At 41.4% G+C, this 17,720-nt stretch overlaps 1 protein-coding gene across 2 annotated transcripts in view; it reads right to left on the reverse strand.

Moving 5' to 3' along the window:
- Ndufs1 (NADH:ubiquinone oxidoreductase core subunit S1) overlaps positions 1-17,720 on the reverse strand; it is a 36,201-nt gene that overhangs the window by 17,955 nt on the left and 526 nt on the right. For both annotated transcript variants that reach the window (XR_012908191.1, XM_075951860.1), the window contains exons 2-10: positions 13,223-13,288; positions 12,156-12,247; positions 11,464-11,571; positions 8,792-8,868; positions 7,372-7,453; positions 7,153-7,283; positions 6,525-6,710; positions 2,185-2,319; positions 1,251-1,365 (exon numbers count right to left, since the gene is read on the reverse strand). Coding sequence is in view for 1 of the 2 variants with exons in the window: in XM_075951860.1 (XP_075807975.1) it covers positions 1,251-1,365; positions 2,185-2,319; positions 6,525-6,710; positions 7,153-7,283; positions 7,372-7,453; positions 8,792-8,868; positions 11,464-11,571; positions 12,156-12,247; positions 13,223-13,283 (987 nt within the window). In the remaining variant the exon portion in view is untranslated. The remainder of the gene's footprint in view (positions 1-1,250; positions 1,366-2,184; positions 2,320-6,524; positions 6,711-7,152; positions 7,284-7,371; positions 7,454-8,791; positions 8,869-11,463; positions 11,572-12,155; positions 12,248-13,222; positions 13,289-17,720) is intronic.

Here is a 17,720-nt window from a genome sequence, read left to right on the forward strand (position 1 = left end):
TTTAATATATTTAGGGTTTGAGTGCAATGAATCACTTAACTATATCTATTTCTGATAAACATATTCCTAACAGTTGTCACTGAAGCAGATTATAAGCTTTATAGGCTTTTTTTTTACATAATATTAAAACCATACTATACATATTCTAAATTTTTCCTATATTTTAAGAATTACACATTTTTAGCCAGGTGATAGTGGTGCACGTCTTTATTCTCAGCACTCAGGAGACAGAAGCAGAGAGATTTCTGTGAGTTTGAGGCTAGCCTGGTCTACAGGGCAAGTTTCAGGACAGCCAGGACTATTAAACAGAAAAGCCCTGTCTTGAAAAACAAAAACAAAACAAAAAAACATTTTCTTTGCCAAATGCATCAGTAAAACATACTGATCAATCTTCAAAGCAAAAGACCAGCAATCCACATATGACTAAAAGGGTCCCACTGCTCACTTGGTCTACAAATGAGAAGCAGCCATGGTGTGTGGGCCAGGGCAAGTAACCCTAGCTTGGCAGGATGCTGTGTGTGCTACCTTAGGAACAAAGGAACTTCAATATGAGCTCTGGAGAATGAAAATCGTGGCGCTATAGTTACCTTAGCTGAACGCAACCTCTTCTAAAGTATCTGCCATTCCCTCTCGGCTTTTGCTTTGTCTACACTGCCTGTCATCCGGTCTCTCTTTCCTCTTTTATCGGCTTTGCACATGCTAAGCACACTAGTACAAGTGAGCTACACCCAAGCTCACATTCAACTTTAGGCTTTGTGTCAGGATCACTTCCTTTAGGAAGGCATCTTGATACCATAGTTTCTGTTAGGCACCGTGCACCACTTCTGTGTTTTCTCATTAGTGCCCTGGTAGATCAACAATAATGCCTCTTTCTCTAGCATAACAAGGTAGAAGGTAGAGATCATGTGTGGTTAGTCTAATATCTGAGATACAGCTCTCAAAAATATCAAATCTTGGCAGAGAGAGAGAGAGAGAGAGAGAGAGAGAGAGAGAGAAAAGAATGGGTGTGATGGTGCGTGTCTTTAATCTTAGCACTTAGAAGGCAGAGGCAAGCAAGCAGATCCTGCATGTTTAAGACCAGCCTGGTCAGCTGGAGCTACACAATGAAAGCCCTGTCTAAAAAAAATAAATAAATAAAGGAAGAAATAATAAAGGAAGAAAGAGGATGAAAGAGAAAGATATGCTCTTTCTCATGACAAAGTTGTTTCTTAGTAACTACACACTATTTATCCTATATTTCAATTTTTTACCATTCCAGCTACACGAGAGAGTGCATCTTCCCAGCAGGTGTAAGTTAAAAGCCCCTTTTCATTTCTGATCATTGGCTCAGTAAGTCTTTGACGTTTTAGTCCATCATAGGCAAATCTAGACAAAAGAAATCACACAATATATAGAATTTTGATAAGGAGCAACTACAATTTCCATGTTTAAAAAATAAAAAAAAACTTATTTAAATAGAAGATTACCTAAAATGTTAAACAGAATAATAAATACCTAAGGTAGGCACGGTGTCAAGAGATAGATCTACCTTAGCTGGGCACAGTGGCACACGCCTTTAATCCCAGTACAGGAAGCAGAGGCAGAGGCAGATCGATCTGTGAGTTTGAGGCCAGCCTGGTCTCCAGAGAGAGCTCCAGGACAGCCAGGCTACACTGAGAGAAAGAAAAGCTCTCCCTTTGCTCCGTTATTTCCTGAGCACTGGAAATGGAAAGCAGGGCCTGTGTTCTATAGCTAAGCTATATCTCCAGCCCCTCTATATTTTTATTTTGAAACAAGGTCTATGTCTCCCAGGCTGGCTATGAATTACAGATCCTCCTGTTTCAGTCTCCAAGTAGCTTCGACTACAAACTTGTGCCACTATGCCCATTATTTACAACTATTAATGTTGCTTTTTCCCCTATTCTCTTTATAAAAATTCAGACTTTTCAATAGACTATATCATTTTGCAACATAAAAATTTCCATTAAAAATGACAATAAGGACTGGAGAGATGACTATGTGCGTAGGAGCTCTTACCCTCACAGAGGAACTGAGCTCAGTTCCCAGCACCCACATGATGGCTCACACTGTCCATAACACTGTAATAATCATAGATCCATAGGAGCAAAACACTCACATATAAACTATAAATCTAAAGGGAAACTATAAATTTTTATAGCAAATGTAAAAACATACAGACAGTACCTGGTTTTATCAGAGATCCATTCTTCATTAATATCTTCATGCATTCGTGGCAAAATCCTCATCACCTCTCCAGTCCTTGTACTAACCACAATGTTACTCCCCACGGCATCCATTACGTCAATGGACTCTGTCTTTCTGAGAAAATAAACACACATTTAGTACACTGATTCTAAGAGCAACAAGAGCTTCTGTTAATTAGTTTTGTTTTGGTTTCGTTTCTTATTTTGGCAGTCCCATACACGTCGGCGGTCCTCACATGCTCTGGAGGACAAGTGACTCTGAACTGAGGGTGACCTCTGCATCCCAATGCTAGGATTACAGACAGACACTTCCAGACCCACCTCCCTGTCCATATCTAAAGATGGTGGGACTTAGAAAGATAACGACAGAAGTAAGCACCTCCAGATTTGAAACACACTGACGGCCAGCTGCATGGGAGCACAGCTAATCCATCCTGGGCGCTGGCCGTCAAAGACAGCTACAAACCAACCATTCCCGAGAGCAGAAAGGAGTTCAACAAAAATAAACAAGGAAATAAAATAAAAATCCCACAAAATAAGTTTTTTTCTTAAATTTTTTCACTTACACACCAAAATGTAAGCTACTTTAGATGTATAAAATCTACTCTGTGGGGCTGGAGAGGTGCTGTAGTGGTTAAGAGCACTTGTTGATTTTGCAGAACCTGAGTTTGGTTCCCAGTACCCAGATGGCGGCTCACCACAATCCAACTCCAATTTCAAAGGATTCAATGCTCTCTTCTGGCTTCTTCAGGCACCTGCATACATACAGTATTCATACATAACTCAGACCCACATACACACACATAAAAAAAAAAGTCTAAAAACAACTTTTGTGGAACTGGAAATGTGGTTTAGTAAATACAATACTAGTTATGCAAGCACAAAAATAGGAATTCAGATTCCTAGCAGTCACAGAAAAGCCAGGAGGGCTTGTCAGCATAGATAGCACTCTGGAGGATGGAGAGCTAGTTGAGTGGACCAGGAAAACAGGCTAGTCAAAGTAGGGACAGCAATTGCTGCAGGCTAAGCAAGAAATGCTGCCTCAGTAAATGGAGTGAAGGGAGTCAGGAAGCCACCTGTCAACATCTGGTCTCCACACATGTGCACATGTACAAGTACACCTGACTAGCTAACAATCTCAAACAGCTAGGTGTGAGTGGCACACAATGTAATCCCAGCACTTGGAATGCAGAGGCAGGTAGATTTCTGTGAATTCAAGGTCACTCTGGTCTACAATAACCAATTCCAGGACAGCCAAAGTTACATAGAAAGACCCTGTCTCAAACAAAAACAAATAAATCTTTAATGGTCTGGCTTGATGCTGTTCCTGTCTCCCTTCTCATTAAAGGCTAGCACCATGCATGGTACACATGTACATAAGTTTTTTAATCTTAGAAAGAAAGAAGCTACAAATAAGTTTGTAGAGGTTTATCCTCCCTTTCAATTTAACTAGCTACCTTCCAACAAACCATTCTTCTGGAGCTGGGCCAGACCCACTCAGTGGGTATAGGCTGCACATGAATAAAGACCTGAGATGCAATGTCTCAAACTCACATAAAGAGGCCACCTCACACTCACATCTACATCAGACACTCAGACACACACACACAACATACACCACATATAAACATGGAAACATGTACACACATACAAATCTTTTTTGGTGTCTTTTTGTTGCTGTTGTTTTGTTTCTCCAGACAGAGTTTCTCTGTGTAACAGCCCTGGCTGTCTTGGAACTCACTCTGTAGACCAGGCTGACCTCAAATTTAGAAAGATCCATCTGCCTTTGCCTCTTGAGTGCTGGGACTAAAGTGTGTACCACCGCCTCCTCGTAACACAGATTTTTTTTTTTTTTTTACTTAAAGCAAACAAAAGTGTAGACCAAAATCAATTAAAATTTGGGAATAGCCGGGCGGTGGTGGCGCACGCCTTTAATCCCAGCACTCGGGAGGCAGAGGCAGGCGGATCTCTGTGAGTTCAAGACCAGCCTGGTCTACAGAGCTAGTTCCAGGACAGGCTCCAAAGCCACAGAGAAACCCTGTCTCGAAAAACCAAAAATAAATAAATAAATAAAATAAAATAAAATTTGGGAATAAAACGACACAGAACATTTTATAAAAAGTAGTGAACTACAATTTAAAAACAAGGCCAGGAAGGTAGCTCAGAGAGTACAGGCGCTTGCTGAGCAAGCCTGAAGACCTGAGTTGATCCCTAGAACCCACACAGGAGCCAGATGAAGTGGCAAACATCTCAAATCCAGCACTCCTACAGTGAGTTTCTATCTCTAATCCAGCACTCCTACAGTGAGTTTCTATCTCTAATCCAGCACTCCTACAGTGAGTTTCTGTCTCTAATCCAGCACTCCTACAATGAGTTTCTATCTCTAATCCAGCACTCCTACAGTGAGTTTGTCTCTAATCCAGCACTCCTACAGTAAGTTTCTATCTCTAATCCAGCACTCCTACAGTGAGTTTCTATCTCTAATCCAGCACTCCTACAGTGAGTTTCTATCTCTAATCCAGCACTCCTACAGTGAGTTTCTATCTCTAATCCGGCACTCCTACAGTGAGTTTCTATCTCTAATCCGGCACTCCTACAGTGAGTTTCTGTCTCTAATCCAGCACTCCTACAGTGAGTTTCTATCTCTAATCCAGCACTCCTACAGTGAGTTTCTGTCTCTAATCCAGCACTCCTACAGTGAGTTTCTGTCTCTAATCCAGCACTCCTACAGTGAGTTTCTATCTCTAATCCGGCACTCCTACAGTGAGTTTCTGTCTCTAATCCAGCACTCCTACAGTGATCATGTATCTCTAATCCAGCACTCCTACAGTGAGTTTCTGTCTCTAATCCAGCACTCCTACAGTGAGTTTCTATCTCTAATCCAGCACTCCTACAGTGAGTTTCTGTCTCTAATCCAGCACTCCTACAGTGAGTTTCTATCTCTAATCCAGCACTCCTACAGTGAGTTTCTGTCTCTAATCCAGCACTCCTACAATGAGTTTCTATCTCTAATCCAGCACTCCTACAGTGAGTTTCTATCTCTAATCCAGCACTACTACAGTGAGCTTGTGTCTCTAATCCAGCACTCCTACAGTGAGTTTCTGTCTCTAATCCAGCACTCCTACAGTGAGTTTCTGTCTCTAATCCAGCACTCCTACAGTGAGTTTCTATCTCTAATCCAGCACTACTACAGTGAGTTTCTATCTCTAATCCAACACTCCTACAGTGAGTTTCTATCTCTAATCCAGCACTCCTACAGTGAGTTTCTGTCTCTAATCCAGCACTCCTACAGTGAGTTTCTATCTCTAATCCAGCACTCCTACAGTGAGCTTGTGTCTCTAATCCAGCACTCCTACAGTGAGTTTCTGTCTCTAATCCAGCACTCCTACAGTGAGTTTCTGTCTCTAATCCAGCACTCCTACAGTGATCATGTATCTCTAATCCAGCACTCCTACAGTGAGTTTCTGTCTCTAATCCAGCACTCCTACAGTGAGTTTCTATCTCTAATCCAGCACTCCTACAGTGAGCTTGTGTCTCTAATCCAGCACTCCTACAGTGAGTTTCTATCTCTAATCCAGCACTCCTACAGTGAGTTTCTATCTCTAATCCAGCACTCCTACAGTGAGTTTCTGTCTCTAATCCAGCACTCCTACAGTGAGTTTCTATCTCTAATCCAGCACTCCTACAGTGAGTTTCTATCTCTAATCCAGCACTCCTACAGTGAGTTTCTGTCTCTAATCCAGCACTCCTACAGTGAGTTTCTATCTCTAATCCAGCACTCCTACAGTGAGTTTGTAGGCTGGCAGGCCTGGAATATGCAGCACAATGGAAGAAATAAGAAACCTTCCTTAACAAGGTAAAAACTAATTTCCAAAAGTAGTCCTTCTCATGTTCACAATGGCACCCACCCAGCCATCTGTGCAAGAACACAAGCACAAGTACACACACTAAATAAAAATTAAAAACAAATAATCAGGGCTAGGAGTATGGTTCAGTCTGCAAAGCCATTGCCTAGTAAGTTCAATGACCCGAGTCTACTCTCAAAGCGTATGTGAAAACGCTGGTACGCTGGTGCATCTTGGGAATCCTAGTGCTGGAGAGGCAGGGGGAGAAGGTCTCTCGCCAGCCAGTCTAGGCAAACAAGAGACCCTGCCTCAAAGAAAGTGGACAATGTTTCTGAAGATGACACCAAACGTCGTCCTCTGGCCTCCAAACACACCTACACACATGTTCATGGGCACCTGCACCACATTTGCCCCAGCCCACACACAAAATAAAATCTTGTAAAAACAAATTTGTTGAAAACGCAAAGATAAATACCTTGTTTCCCAAGGCCGGGCAGTAAAAGCATAAGGCTTAGAGGTCAGGGCACCTACAGGGCAGATATCAATGATATTCCCAGACAATTCAGACATGAACATTTTCTCGATGTATGTGCCAACTTGCATGTCATTTCCTCTGCCTGTTGTGCCCAAATCATCTACTCCTGCAATCTCACTTGCAAACCTAAAAAATAGGAATTTATCAAATGGTTGAGTCCAGAAAACAGCATTTCCTTTCTGGCTCATAATCACAAAGGCAACGACTTTCAAAACATTAAAAAGGCATTAGTGTATTTCCAATGATAAGCATAGTCAGCAAATAAAAATTAAAAAAAATCAATGTTTTTCTGTAACTAAAGTGGAACACACAAACGGAAAACTGTACACATCGTTTGGACAGAGTTTGTTATGTTATCACAGAACACCAGATGTAAAGGTTTAAACTGAACTGAATTTGGCATTGTTTTAAAGCAAATTAGCATAGTCTTTTTACCAGAATATCTGAAGAAAAAAAAAAAACCAAAACTAAACAAAATCTAACTTTTTCCCCACTAAATAATGGCTATAGTTTCAAGTGTTGTTATTCCATGAAACTATATGGAAATATTCCTGAAGAGAAACATTACCTGATGCATCGGGTACACTGTATACATCTGGTCATGATAGTCTTTACCAGGGGTCCAAGGTTCTTGTCCTCCACAGCACGTTTCCCCTCTAGAAACCGGCTCCTATCGCTCCCAAACATCATGGACTGGTCCTTAAGTAGATTAGGAAACAGTCAATCTAATGTTATAATGAAATTAAAATGAGTCCATCAAAAAGATTTACAGAATTATTCTAGATACCTGCAGATCACATTCACCTCCCTGGTCACAAATAGGACAGTCCAATGGGTGGTTTGCTAATAAGAACTCCATCACACCTTCTCTGTATGAAAAATCAGATATATACAGTGACAAAAGCAGCTACCCCTAAAAAATGGCGATCTATAGGCTAGTTCAATAACCTTCAGTATTAAATACAGTTTGAACAAACTCATAAGAGTGTCAACTAGTGCCGGGTGGTGGTGGCGCATGCCTCTAATCCCAGCACTCGGGAGGCAGAAGCAGGCAGATCTCTGGGAGTTCGAGGCCAGCCTGGTCTACAAGAGCTAGTTCCGGGACGGGCACCAAAGCTACAGAGAAACCCTGTCTCGAAAAACCAAAAAAAAAAAAAAAAAGAGTGTCAACTAAAACCCCGATCCTAAGAGACTGACTTCCAGGGCTTTGTCTATTCACTTATTTATTTTGAGGCAGGGTCTCATGAACCTCAGCTGACCTTCAACTCACAATATGGTCAAGGACACCCCTGCATTCGGATTTTCCAAAAGATAGAAACAGAGGCATATGCCACCATCAGCAACATTCTTTATTTTTTCAAAGACGGAGTCTTGCTATGTAGTCCATGTAGCTTCAACCTACCAACGGAGGAAATTACAGGCATGTGCTACCATGCTCATCTTTTAAAATGATGACTTTTGGGCTGCAGAGATGGTACAGTGGTTAAGAGCACTGGCCGCCCTCCCAAAGGATCTGGGTCCAATTCCCAGTATCTATATGGCAGCTCAAAACTGCCTTTAACTCCAGTTCCAGGGGATCTGACACCCTCTCAAAGACATGCATGAAGGCAAGATACCAATGTACAGAAAATAAAAATAAATAAATCCTTTTTTAAAATTACGCTATTTTAACAATACAGAATTCCCAAACCTTGCTAGGGGCAGGATGTAGACTGACTATGCATGAAGCCTCGGTTCAGTCTCCACTACCGCACTCCTCAGGTATGGTGGCATTGTGCCTGGAGTCCTAGTACTAAGGAAGGGAGACCAGACTCTCTAGGTCATCATCAGCTCCACATGTGAGCCTGGGCCACGTGAGATCATCTCCAAAATAAAGATTTTAGAAATTGCTGAAAGATATTCTCAGAAAGTATCTACATTAATTTACAATGAAGATAATGTATTAGTTTTATCCAAGCTTCACAAACACACACTGAGCCCCAGAGCAAACACTAATGTATCATGAACTCAGCTCAGCTCAGCAAGACCTGGGTTCTACTCATCACGGGGTTTAACGCTGATACTATTCCATGTAATACCTCGACCATCTGAGCTGATTTCTGCTATTGTACTCATACCTGCTGTTCTCCACAGGTTGATACTAAATCCCTCATCTGGGGGAGGCATAAATTCCTCCTGACAAATCTACAGCAGTAAGAACAAAGTACCTGGCTTTCTTGGATTTTTCCGAGTTTGTCAGGATATTCCAGCCCTTCATAACGGGCATAGCACAAGCAGCAACAACCTAGAATTTCAATGGAGAAATCCATATTTGTATTTACTTTTAGTCATAACTAACGCTTATCATAAAATATTAATAAAACATTAAAAAAGAAAGCCCTGGGATACACAATAAGTTGCATGACAGCCTGAAATATGCGTCAAAGATTAAAAAAAAAAGCACAGATTATCTTTCAAAACAGATTTTAGTTTTCAGCTAGGTATAGTGGTTCATCCCTGTAACTTGAGCACTCAGGAGGCATAGGCTGCAAGTCTGAGGCCTAGTCTAGGGTTTGATTTTACAGTGAGACCTTTTCTAAAAGTCAAACAATAATAACATTTTTTCTAGATTTTTTTTAATAACCATAAGATACTCTGACCCTTCATGTTAATCTTAAAAACAAATAAAGCATTGCAGTGGTTTATTCCCAAAAGGCCATGTACTGGAAGGTTGGTCCCCAGTCTACAAAGATGTGTGAGACACAATGCCAAGTGGGAGGCAACTGGGACATGTGAGAGTAACACTGGCATCTCCGCGGTCAGGAATTGGAGCAGAGCAGTCCCCGTAAGAAGTGGGTTACTGCCAATAAAGAGGGAGTCCCTTCCCTAGTCTCTTGCTTTTCCTGCTGTCGTATTATATAACAATTAGATGTCTACCAATGGAGTTGCTTGATTTTGGCCTTTCAGACTCTAAAACTATGAGCTAATTAAACCTCCAAAAAAGCTAAGATACCCTAGGAGTTCTTAAGGATATTCTACTAGTCAAAACAATACTTTTCTTTTTTCTTTTTCTTTTGGAGACAGGGTTTCTCTACCTGGCTGTTCTGGGCCTCTCTACATAGACCAGGCTGGCCTCAAACTCAGAGATCCATCTACCTTCGTGTCCTAAGTGCTGGGATTAAAGGTCCACTATGTCTGAATTTACTTCTTAAATTTTTTTCTGGTCTATTTTAAATTAATTCTTACTTAAATTTTTTTTTTTTAAGACAGGGTAAGTGTTTATGTAGTAGCGCTGACCAGGAACTCACTATGTAGACCAGGCCAGGCTCCAACTCACGGAGGTCCACCTGCCTCCGCTCTGAGTGATGGTATTAAAGGTGCATAACACCACACCCAACCTGGTCACCATTTTTGTGCTTCAAAAAGCAGAAATGGGCAGACAAGAAGGCTCAATGTGTAAAGGGACTTGCTCAGTCAACCCTGGCACCTACATGAAGAGAAGAACGATCTCACCCAGCTGTCCTCTGATCACCATGTTTCATGGCACATGCAGACATGCCATGCACACACATGGTGAGAAGTACAGGTATGGTGACTAATGCGCCTATATATATTCACAATCAGGAGGCTCGTGGGTAAAGGCACTCGCTGCCAAGCTTGGTAGACCTCCAGGACCAACTTGGTGGAAGAAAAAAACTCACTCCTCTGACCTCCACACAAACAGTAGTATATACATGCATGCACAAGTGTGCACCAGTGTGCATATACACTCAGGCATGTATGCAAGCAAGCACACAAATATATATATACACCAAATAAAATTTTAAAAATTTAAAGAGTTTAACACTAGTCTGTGCTATATAGTATATTTGAGGTCAGCCTAGACCAGGTAGAGAGACTTCGTCTCAAAAAAAATGAAACCAGGGGCCAGTGAGATGGCTCAGTGAGTAACGAACGGTGCTTGTCAAATCTAGTGACCTGAGAGTTCAATTCCCAGGCCCCACATGGTGGACAGGATCCACACCACTGTAAATCGTCCTCCAACCTCCACATGTGCATCATGGCACACGCCCCAGACCTCATTTCCTACTAAATCAATGAATACATACCTTTTCAATTAAAAATAAAGATAAATAAAACGAAAAACCAGGAAAAGAGCCCTAGTAAATCCTAGGATTTAAGGAGATAGCTCAGTCAGCAAAGTGTTTGTTGTGTAGGCCTGAGAAGCACACTGATGTAAGTTTGATCCCTAAAACCAGTATCAGAACAGTTAGGCATAGTGGTGCAGGCTTGTAACCTCAGCACTGGGGAGACAGAGACAAGTGCATCCCTGGAGCTTGCCTAGCTTAACCTAACCCGAGAGACCTATCTCTAAAGAACCCGAGGAATGATACTTGAAGTTGCCCTTTGGAAGGACACACACACACAGACCTTGTTCTCATTTGTACGCATTGCTGTGTACACCAAAATGCAATCACATAACCTCAAGGGAACTTCTCTACAGATACGCTATATGCTCCACACTCGCCATGAGTCTCAAGATACTGATACCTTGAGGCCTGGCTGTGGCACTTGGGAGGCAGACGATCTCTTTGAGTTTAAGGCCAGCATGGCCTACAGAGTAAGTTCTAGGTCAGCCAGGGCTAAACCAAGAAACCCTGCCTAAGCAAAAACAACAACAACAACAACAAAAAAAAAAAAACCACCTTCAATTCCTAGATTTGTTATACAGCATTTACTTTATATAACACTTCCATCAATGTATTTCATTTTGAAATGAATTACCTACATATAAAAAAATACTAAATTTATAGTTGTGTTGATTTTCAAGAAAGTTTGCTGCAAGATTGAAAGTCTTCTCCCTCCCACAGCATGATATGGAATTCCAGGTATCATGTACCTTTGGAGCTTTCTCAATTTCCACCAGGCACATCCTGCAGTTCCCAGCAACAGACAACCTTTCATGGTAACAGAATCGAGGGATCTGCATGCCGACCTTCTCGCAAGCCTAGAAGACAAAAGTTTGCATTAGAGGATCTTCACTTGGTTCTTGTCCTCACTGAACTAGAAAGCGGACGGGGATCCTTATTACTAATATCCCTAAACACCTGCACCTGCACCCACTGCTCCATATATTCCTGAAGAGGTTTCACTCTTTGCTTTGAACCCAAACCCTCTGATGAATCCTGGACGTCTCTTCATCTTACGTGTGAGAAATCAGATAAACAGCCACATTCTGCTGAAGAAAGAAGTAGTCTTTCTTCCCCATTATCAGCTTGAACCACTGTCCACCAGTTCCCTGTCAAATTGTCCCAGTGCTTCATACCTGGACTTCCTTTTTTGTTTTGTTTTTGTTCTTTGAGACAGAGCTTCTCTGTGTAGCCCTGGCTGTCCTGGAACTCGCTCTGTAGACCAGGCTGGCCTCCAACTCCTAGAAATCCTCCTCGCGCTGGAATTAAAGGCATGTGCCACCACTACTGCCTGCTAGCTAATGTTCTGTTTCATCTTTAAACTAAGCAGTATGGAGCAAATAATTTTATTAAACAGAAATTAGAGAACACAGTCACAAAATTAATTACAACATATGCATACCTGCAAGACAGTGGTTCCTGGTTCCACCATGACAGACTGGCCGTCAACAAACACTTCAATCAAGTTACTTGCTGCTGTACCAGTTGTTCGAACTGATCATAAAAACAATAAGGTGAAAAACAAATTAACAGAGCTTCACTCATGACAGCAGAAGCTAATGGATAGAAAATTTTTATTTTTTACTAGTCCTCTTTCTCTAGATGCACATTTCTTTAAGAACTAAATCTAAGGCCGGGCGGTGGTGGCGCACGCCTTTAATCCCAGCACTCGGGAGGCAGAGGCAGGCGGATCTCTGTGAGTTCGAGACCAGCCTGGTCTACAAGAGCTAGTTCCAAGACAGGCTCCAAAGCCACAGAGAAACCCTGTCTCGAAAAACCAAAAAAAAAAAAAAAAAAAAAAAAGAACTAAATCTAAAGTAAAGTAAGCAAGTACTAAAGTAACAAAGCACAAAAGCTTTTTCAGTTCAGTTCTACCCAACACACACACGGTTGTCAGATTTGGTTTTGTGGTTTTTTTGTTTATTTTGTTTGCTCGAGAGAGGGACACTGAAAAATAGTTTTAAACATACTACAAAAACAAAACTTACCATATTTTTAGGAGTTAGAAAGACCTATCAAGGCTCTTCTTACAGGCATCCCTAGGTAGTCCTGGCTGGCCTGGAACTCATTACGTAGACCAGGCTGTCTCAAACTTAAAGACACATGCACGCCTCTGCTGGGATTAAAGGTGTGTGCCGCCACCAGCTGGCCTTATTGTCTGCTTTTACCAGTAGTTTGGTTGACATTTTAACATTGCTTTTCAAAAACCAAATGAGCATTGTTTTTTATTTTGATACAGAATGTAATTCCTAATATGTTCTATTATGTGTTTTTTGTAAACTAAAGAAGAAAAGGTTTTATTTTGAAAATTCTTCTGTCAACTTGGATCAATGGTTTCTACTCTTTATTTAATGTAAATTATGGGCTCAAATTTTCTGAAGAAATACCTAATAGACCATGGAACTGACAAAGGTAAGTCTAATACTCATGGATATTAAAAAAAAAACAAAAACAAAACAAAAAACTTACCATATCCTTTAGGAGACTTAGAAAGGCCTATTAAGGCCCTTTTTACAGGTATCCTTAACATGATGCCTAAAAAAATAAAACAAAGATAAATTGTTGTAGAGGTAAAAAACCCACCTATTTGTAAACTATCTGGTATTGTTTTATGATTTTATATACATTATTCTAAGAGAATATTCAGAGGTACTGATGTTTTCTCTCTCAGTTCCAGAGACGTTAGCATACACAATGTCACACAGCTAGGGAGCAGTTGGCATTCAGTAGCCTTTGGGTCCACAGGCAATTGAGACGGCTGAGCTCTCTCTCCAGCTGTAAATCTGTCGTGGAATGTAATTGTAATGGAAAGGGCAGTTCTGTTGTGACTAGAAAGAAGTGGCAAGGGCTTGGAACACAGTTCAGTTGGTGTGCAATGCAAGGTGCTTGCCTAGCATCCAGAGAGTCCTAAATTCGAACCCCAGCACAGCACACATGGAATACATGTCTGTAATCCCGGAACCTGGGAAGCGGAGGCAGGAGGATCACAAGTTTAAGGTCATTTTCTGCTACATAGCAAGTTTGAAAACAGGTAGATATATAGAAAACACTGTCTAAAAAAAAAAAAAGTAAATAAGAATAAAGTAAAATAAATTGTAAAGTAACTCTTATCATTACTTACAACAAATAAAAAAAAAAAAAACCTTTCTGCCCTCATCTCTTACCAGTATGTTGGGGTTTTGGTTTTGTTGAAACAGGGTCTTGCTATTAATCTTGGCTAGTCTTGAAGTAATCCTCCTGCCTCTGCTTCCTGGGTGCTATCACAACTGGCTCCAGTATGCACTCTCAGATGATACATGAATTATATATGATCCTAAAATATTGCTGAGGTAGTTCAGAAGTCAAAAGCCTTTGTCGCATCTTGAGGCCCATCATTCTGTGCTGAGTAGCATGCTTATCTCGCAGGCCTGCAATTTGCTTGATATATACTTCCATCCTGAATCTATCACAAACTCATGGGTGAGCTTTAAAACAACAGTCCTCCACCAGACCCAGTGTTGCAGGACTGTAATCTCAGTTACTTGAGACACCAAGGCAGCAGGATCATGTACTCCAGGCCTGCCTAGACCTTGAGTGAGTTCAATGTGAGCCTGGATAACCTGGTGAAACCCTGACTCAAAAATAGAAAGGGGACTGGAGAGGCTCACAAGTTTAAAGCAGAGAACCTGCCTGTGTTCAGTCCCCAGCGCCCACATGGTGATTCACAACCACCCAGAACTGTAGTTACTCATGTCTTCCTCTGATCTCTGCATGCACCTGCGCACACAGTGCACATGCATACAAGCAGGCAAAACATTCATAGACAGAAAACAAAACAATTTTTCCTGAGTGCTGGAATTTAAGGTATGTGCCACCACTGCCCAGGGTTGAAACATTTCCTTAATTGAGAGTCCCTCCTCTTGGATAACTTGTGTCAAGTTCACATAAAACTGTGCAGCATAGCCTCTAAAATCATAATTTTTCCTTTGGAATTTTTAAAGTTTTTTTTAGTCAGTTGGTTTTAGTTTTGGTCTCATGGAGTTCAGGCTAGCCTTATACTCTTCATCTTTCTGCCTTTATCACCAAACTGCTGGGATTACAGGGATATGCAAAATGACTAGTCTTTCGTGTAGCTGTTTTTACCTTTTAAAGATAGTGAGAAAAAATTATGTGATTAGAATGTATCAACATTAATTAATTAACATTAATATTAGTAAAAAAGTTTCAATAGCAGTAGCATTAATAGAAAATCATGCAAAAATCAGAATTTTTTCTTTTCCCTTTTAATTAAAAAAAATTATGTGTGTTTTGCTGCATATATGTCTGTTCACTGTGTACACGCTTGATTCCTAGAGAGGCTAGGAGAGGGTGTCAGATGCCCTGGAACAGGAGTCACAAACAGTTGCTAAGTTGTCATGTAATTTTTGGGAATCAAACCTGGGTCCTCTAGAAGAACAACCAGGGGTCTTAACCACCGAGCCACCTCTCCAGTCCTTAAGCCCAGGCTGGTCTTGAATTCATGATTCTCTTGCCTCTACCTCTTCAACATATCCTACTGGCATGTGCTACCACAACTGGCTTTTAGCTATACAGAGACCAGTCTGGCCTGAAACTCAGAGATCCATCCACAGGCCTCTCTGCCTCTGCTACCATTCAGATAAAATAAAATTCTAAGCACTAAAGTCTGTAGTTATCATATAAGACCTATAATTAAAACTTTATTTAATTAATTCCTTAATAACAGTAATCTATAACTTTCGATATTGAATCTGCAGACAGCTGCAGTCTGTTTACAGTGTGTTGTCTACTAATAATTTCTAGTATAAATCAGTTATTGGTTCTTAATCTACAGAGCAGATCTACAATACTTCCTAGGGTGTTATTACTATGTCAAAAATTGCCAATACTGCCGGGTGGTGGTGGCACACGCCTTTAATCCCAGCACTCGGGAGGCAGAGGCAGCGGATCTCTGTGAGTTCGAGACCAGCCTGGTCTACAAGAGCTAGTTCCAGGACAGGCTCCAAAGCCACAGAGAAACCCTGTCTCGAAAAACCAAAAAAAAAACCCCAAAAACAACAACAAAAAAATTGCCAATACTAAAAACAAAGAAAAATTTGCAATAAAAGCTGACTTCAACTTAATCAGTAATGGTTACTGACAATCAGTTGTGAAGTGTTCTTTGCTTGTGGTCATTTTCTTTATTAACAGCACATATCATGTGCTGTAGGAATTCCTATAGCCAGCAGCCTTTAAGTTACCCACCCACTTGGGCCTCAAATACTATATATGCTGATGTAAAGTGTGCGTCCACTCTCTCCTCCGGCTGTGGCATTTTGGTTGCTGTTTCCTGTTCGAGCAGGGCTTTGTGATCTGTGAGTCTACCCCTAAATAAATAACCCTCTATTATAGTCAATTCTGAGCTAGTGTGGGATTTCTTTCAAGCGTCCTTCAACCATGCATTTATTTTACTATACTACTTACTAAACGTGGGCTAAGCTTTAGTGGAGGACCACCTCCTTAGCCTGCACTGGGCTGTATCCCAAGCACAGATAACAAAGTCCCCAACGCTAAGTTGCATGTGAATTATTGATTTTGGTACCTACTAGACCATAAATTCCTTGACAAGAAATCTATTTCCCTTTTCTGAGGACTAACACAGTATCCTTACAAAAACAAGTTACCAAACTCCAGAATGAGTAGTACATACTCCATCAGACAAAGAGTATTGAAGAGGTCAAGCATGATGACCCAATGTCCACAATAACCCCAGCACTGGGGACCCTGAAGCATGAGAATCATGCATTTGAGACCAGCCGAAGCTATACAATGATATTAAAACCTGCACTACAGAGAGTTCGAGGATAACCTGCCTTATACAGAATACAGTTTGTTTTGTTGTGTATTTTATATATATCTCATGTAGCTCAGACTGACCTCAAGCTTGCTATGAAGGAAAGGATCAACTCAGGACTCCTAGACTTCCCAAGTGAGTGCCAGGATCATAAACAAACCCCACCACGTCCAGATTGGTGCATGTCTGTTGCTGGGCTTGTTTTTCACATTCATTTATTTACTTTGCGTGTGCTAGCAAGCACACATGCACGTGCACGTGACCACCAAAGCACAACTTTTGGGAGTCTGTTCTGTCCCTCCATCACGGGGGTCCTGGAGATCAAACTCAGGTTGTCAGGCACCCCGCCAGCCCTGATATACATTTCAGACATACTATTTATCAGATAGGAACAGAAATAACTACTCAAGCTGGGGCTGTAGCTCAGTTAGTAGAGTCCTGGGTTGCATCCTCCTGTCTCAGCTTGCCCAGTGCTGGGATTATAGATGGATGGGCCACACCACACCACACCTGGTACATCTCTAGTACCTTGGCTGTGACTTAGAGGAACAACTTTCTGAAACTTTTCTCTGGTTTAGAACACTCCATTTAGTAGTGTAAAACTCAGTGGGAAAAGAAAAAGATTCCCAGGGGGGAAAAAAAAGAAATCTAAAGTTTACAATTTAGTTTGATCTTACATCGAATCTCAGGAACTTGAAGACACTGCAGCTTCCTGATTTGCAGCTGGGCTCCGAGCTAACTTTTTGAGATTCATTTTCTCTGTATTTATGTGTGCCTGTGCGTGTCTGTGTGTGGGTCATGTGAGTGCAGATGCTCCCCGTCCAGAAGAGGGTGGCGAATCCCCTGGAGCACAGTGACAGGCAGTTGTCAGTCTCCTGACTTAGAGAACCGAATTCGGATACTCTCTGCAAGGTACTCTTAACCACTTAGCTGAGCAGCGCCGGCTAACTTTTTACACATTTTCCGTTTTGGTCAGTTTTCCCCGTCTGTAGAATGAATAAAACACTACCCAGTGTGATCAATGAACCAGACTAAACAAACAGTGGTGTGGACATCTGCGGGACAGCACCTAAACAGCGGTGCCCAAGGTGAAGTCGCTCGGGACCCTGGCAGACAGCCGGCCTCCTCCTGTCAAGG

Source organism: Microtus pennsylvanicus, chromosome 17 (genome assembly GCF_037038515.1).
Source record: "Microtus pennsylvanicus isolate mMicPen1 chromosome 17, mMicPen1.hap1, whole genome shotgun sequence".
Lineage (NCBI taxonomy): Eukaryota > Metazoa > Chordata > Mammalia > Rodentia > Cricetidae > Microtus > Microtus pennsylvanicus.